General features: G+C 67.8%; 2 protein-coding genes across 2 annotated transcripts; both read left to right on the forward strand.

Annotated features, from left to right (window-relative positions):
* Window positions 1-198: 198 nt before the first annotated feature.
* MNEG_13970 (hypothetical protein) lies at window positions 199-2,867 on the forward strand (the record flags this gene model as incomplete). Its single annotated transcript, XM_014037557.1, has 5 exons — window positions 199-624; window positions 853-1,011; window positions 1,395-1,488; window positions 1,767-2,201; window positions 2,575-2,867. The coding sequence occupies 5 exons, from the start codon at window positions 199-201 to the stop codon at window positions 2,865-2,867; spliced, it is 1,407 nt and encodes a 468-aa protein (XP_013893011.1).
* Window positions 2,868-3,454: 587 nt separating this feature from the next.
* MNEG_13971 (Chaperonin CPN60-2) lies at window positions 3,455-4,304 on the forward strand (the record flags this gene model as incomplete). The annotated part of the gene is made up of 4 exons (XM_014037558.1): window positions 3,455-3,499; window positions 3,573-3,701; window positions 3,834-3,993; window positions 4,294-4,304. 4 exons carry the CDS (start codon window positions 3,455-3,457, stop codon window positions 4,302-4,304), a joined length of 345 nt encoding a protein of 114 aa, XP_013893012.1.
* Window positions 4,305-4,800: the final 496 nt, after the last annotated feature.

A 4,800-nucleotide genomic window follows, 5' to 3' on the forward strand; every position in this document is an offset into this window, starting at 1 on the left:
GCCGCGCCCCGCGCCTCAACCCGCGCCGCACCTCCGCTATCTCCGCCCCCCCCCCCTCGCCCTTAGGCGCGCGACCGACGTGTCAGGGGCCTGGCCGAATGCCTCCGCGTCACGCCGCCGCGCACGGACGCAGCCGAGGGCGCCACCGGCAGCAGCGGCGCCACTGCCGGCGCGGCGGCCGCGGCGGCGTCGCGGCGGATGTGGGCGGCCGCCAAAGACTATTGGCTGCCGCCAGACCCCTCGGACCTCGCAGCAGCGGCGGCCGCCGTCGCGGGCGACGCCGCGGGGGACGACGAGGATGATGATTCCGGTGCGCCCGGCCTGGGGGGCAGGCCGGCGGGCGGGCCAAGCGTAATCAACGGGCTGGCGCTCCCGAACGCCGCGGCCGGCCCGCAGCAGCAGCAGCAGCAGCAGCAGGGGCAGGCACCCCTCGCGGCGCTCGTCGCCCGCGTCCGCGCCGGCGGCGTGCGGCTGACGCGCGGGCAGGTGGAAGCCGCCAGGAAGCTGCTCGAGCTGCGGGAGGCGGCGGCGCGGCGGCGGGAGGCGTTTGTGTCTGCGCTGTGGGGGCTGTCTGCGATTGGGGGGTCGTGGCTGTTCCAGGAGGAGGTGGAGGCGCTGCTGCAGGTGGGTGGTGGGTGGATGGGGATGAGGATGCGGATTGATGCGACTGAGACTGGGACTGGGACTAGGGGGTGGGCTGGACTGGGCGCCCCTTTATAGGCCGCTCTCTCGCGTCCTGCTGCCCCCATGCTCTCTCCTCAACTTTACACGCAAACTCCCAGCGACCAGCATCCCTGCCTGCACCCCTTGAGCAACCAAACCCCGCGGCACACGCCCTCTTCTTGCCCCCAGGTCGCCGCCCCCTCGCTGCCGGCGTGGCGCCTGACCGGCCGCGAGGCCGCCGACGCGCTGTGGGCGCTCGCAAACGCGCGCCACTGGACGCCGCTGCTGCCGCGGCTGGAGGCGGCGGTGGTGCGGGCGGGCGGCGCTAGGGCGCTGCGGGCGGGGCAGGTGCGGCTGGACCGCGGCCACCTCTCAAAAGCGGCGTCCGAGCTGAAGCCAGGGAAACCTTCACCACTCTTTCCCCCTGCGATGCAGTGATGTTTGCTGTTGTGGGATTCATAATAGCACGGGGCGCCGCCAGTTACAAGGCCTGTCTGAGCAGCGCCGGCCCACCAACGCGCCCTGACGCTCCTCTTGCTCTTCCCTCCTGACTCCCTTGCGTCAGCCTCCCTTGCCAGCTCTCATACACCCCGCTCTTCTCCCCCCTACACGCACTTGCAGACTCAAACACACACATGCACACAGACTTGCGTATACACACGCGCGCGCACACACACACACACACACACACACACCCACACACACACACACATCCACACACGTGCACGCAGGTGTCTGCTGTGATGTGGTCATTTGCCACCCTGGGCCACACCCCCTCTGACCTCCTGCGGGGCCTGGCGCAGGGCTGGGGCTCCGGACGATCAGGTGAGTGTTTGTGTGTGTGTTCAATTGTATGTGTGTGCGTACATGTTTATGTGTGTACGTTTTGATCGGTTTGTGGATGTGTGGATGTGTGTGTGTGTGTGCGCAGGCGCGCGGGCGCGCGCGCGCGTGTGTGTGTGTGTGTGTGTGTGTGTGTGTGTGTGTTTGTGTGTGTGTGTGTGTGTGTTGAGGGAGGTTCAGAGGGGCGAGCGTGTCTATTTGGGGACTGTATCGGAGCCTCCCGCGACCACCCCCTCCCTCTATCGCCACCACGACCGCAGGCGGCCTGCGGTCGCTGCAGGCCGGGCAGCTGTCTGCTGTGGTGTGGTCCCTTGCAGTCATGGGCCAGGCCGGGTCCGACGCCTTCAGGCTGGCCTGGGGCGAGGTCTGCCGCCGCGGCCCCGCGCTGGCCGCGCAGCGGCACCACCTAGTGCAGATCTGGCAGGCCGCCCTCGAGGCGCGGCTGCAGCAGGAGGACGGCGGCGGCGCGGGCGGCAGCGACGACGGCAGCAGCAAAGGGCTGCTGGAGACGGGTGTTGGCAGCGGCGGCGGCGGCGGTGGGAGCGGGGCGGCGGCTTTGCTGGCGGCGGCCGAGGCGGCGTTTGTGTCGGAGGGGGCGGCGCTGCGGGGGAAGGTGCACAGCAGCTACCAGCGGGGCATCGCCAACGCGCTGACGGGGATGCGGGTCATGCACGTCCTGGAGGACTCCTCCACGGGTGAGTCATCCTCTCGGGGGCGGTTCGGACTGCCCGCTTTGTTGGGCACGTGTGGTGGCCAGCCCAAGTAATCGGCGGTCAAACGTGCCGGACACCAAGCTATACAGTGGGAAGGGGGGGGATCGCAGCACGTGCTTGGAGGAGCCTGAAGTTAGCAACCAGCCGTCCATTTTTGTCAGTCGTGTGACGATCGCCCGTTTCCTGCATTACACCACATCGTCTGGCACTATCAGCAGTTGGTTAAGCGGCTGCCATGTCACCACGGCTTTGCGGGGCCCCCGGCATTGCATCCTGTCAGCATGAGTGCTCCGCCCTCGCCCACAGCACCCGCCCACCAATCAACGCCCCCATAATCCTAAACACCACCATCCAGGATACTCTGTCGACGTGGCCATCCCCTCCCTGCGGGTCGCCATTGAGGCGGACGGGCCATCCCACGTATCGCGCACCAAGCGCAAGCCGCAACCCCAAGCCGGCGCCCGCGGCGCCAGCGCCGGCGCCGCGGTGCCGCTGGGCGCGACGCTGATGAAGGCGCGGCACCTGCGGCGGCTGGGGTGGCGCGTGGTGAACGTGACCTTTGAGGAGTGGGACGCGCTGGGGTCGGCGGCAGCAAAAGAGGCGTTTTTGAGGGATAGGATCGGGCGCGCGGTCGGCGGGGACGGGTGATGCGGGGGCGGGGCCTCCGCCGCTGCCCCGGTGGCCCTGCTCGTGTCTGCTGCACCCTGTAACCTTTCTTGGACGACTGGCTAGCTGGTGTATGGGTGGAATGGCTTCTGGTGGGAGTGGGCGGTCGTGGGTGTGTGGTGTGGTTCGCACAACCGCTTGCTGCCATCGCGGGTGATGGTTGCGGATGACCGCGGGCGCTGCAGCGGGCGTGCGCGGAGTGGCTTCCACTGGTCCTGGGTCACACGAGCTTGACACAGCATGACATATGACCGGCATGAGCTTGCCTGGCATGCAACTGACGCCGGCGGCTAGTGGTGACGATGCAAACCGCTGTGGTGGCCAAGTCAGCTTGTCGATGGCACTTCATACGGACAAAATATTGTCGAGAATTTGGCGTATCGTGAACCCTTTGGTTGCCGTTCCCCAGTCTGTTCCTGAGTTGGTCGCAGAGTGTTCTGGATGGGACACACCCGGCAGCCAGAGACACCGCACATGGGCCCAGCAGTGTACCTGTAGGGACGCCAGGTCCATTGGATTGCATAGGTACACTTCACTTCAGCTGGTTCATCCTCAGATCACCGTCCAGGATGCTGCCCGGTCTACTCAAGGCCGCCAAGGGCCGGCGCGTCAGCGTAAGTTAGAGATCTTACTTACAAGTAGAACGCGACCGCGTAGCACCTCTGACGAGCCCCCTGTGCACCGCAGGCGGCACTGCTCACCGCAGCACGCGGCTATGCCTCCAAGGAGGTCCGCTTCGGCATCGAGTGCCGCGAGGCTGTCCTTGGTGGCGTCAACAAGCTGGCAGACGCCGTGCAGGTCACGCTCGGCCCCAAGGTGGGTCCGCCTCGGCCGCATAATTCCACGCCGCGCGCTGCCGCTGCTGCTGCTGACCGCTGCGCGCCCTGCGCTCCGCTTCCCTCCAGCCCCGCTCCCTCACCTGCCCACCCTCGATCAATCGCTCAACAGGGCCGCAACGTGATGATCGAGCAGCCGTACGGCGGCCCCAAGATCACCAAGGACGGTGTCACCGTGGCCAAGGCCATTGAGCTCAAGGACCGCTTTGAGAACATGGGGGCGTCACTGGTCAAGCAGGTGGCCTCCGCTACCAACGACGTCGCGGGTGACGGTGCGTCGCCACCTGCACCGCAACAGTCACTGCGGCCGCGCCGCGTCCGGCGCTGTGCTGCGCTGTTGTTTTCTCTGGTGCTGTGGGTGGAGGGCTTGTTGGCAGGCGGGTCGGGGCGCAGGTGCAGTTGGACGGTTTCATTTTTTGTTTGGGGCGTGGGAAAGCTGGGATCGCGGGCAACGCTGGTGTGTCATTTGCTGCGGCACGACAGCCGCGGCACGATGCCTTGCAGCCAGACAAGGCGAGCGGCGCGCCCCCAAGCCGCTATGTTGCGGGGGCTTGGGGCACGTAATCCAGCAGGGGGCGACTAAATCAAGCTGTCCTGCCCCTTGTCTCGCCTGGGGTCCGCAACCGGCCCCTGCGGCGGTGCAATTGTTTGATCGCACGCGCCCGCGAGCGCTTTCCTCTGGCCGAATGGCCCGCCCCTGGGGCCCGGGCGCGGCCGGCCTCCCAGGGGCCTGCGCGAGGGTGCCAGTGTGTTCCTCATCACCCCCGGCCCCTGGAAGGCGGCGCGCCGCCACAGCTCCTTGCCACGAGCCGCGCACACTGTGCCTCGAATGCGGCTAGGGGGAACGGGAACGTTCAGTTGGTTCACCCACAGCGGCAGCGCGCAGTCCGGCGGGCACGATTGGCCGCGCCGACGGCCGGCGGCGGAGGCCTGGCCCCTCCAGCGGGCGCCCCTCGCGGCCTCGCGGTTGGCAGTGTTCCCAGCCAGGGGGTCACCCCGATGCCGCAGCCGCAGCCGCAGCCGCAGTCGCAGCTGGCGGAGCTGACGGGGGTCGTGTATCGCCTGGATGCATACAGCTG

The sequence above is a fragment of the Monoraphidium neglectum genome (assembly GCF_000611645.1).
Source record: "Monoraphidium neglectum strain SAG 48.87 unplaced genomic scaffold scaffold04171, whole genome shotgun sequence".
In the NCBI taxonomy this organism is placed as follows: domain Eukaryota; kingdom Viridiplantae; phylum Chlorophyta; class Chlorophyceae; order Sphaeropleales; family Selenastraceae; genus Monoraphidium; species Monoraphidium neglectum.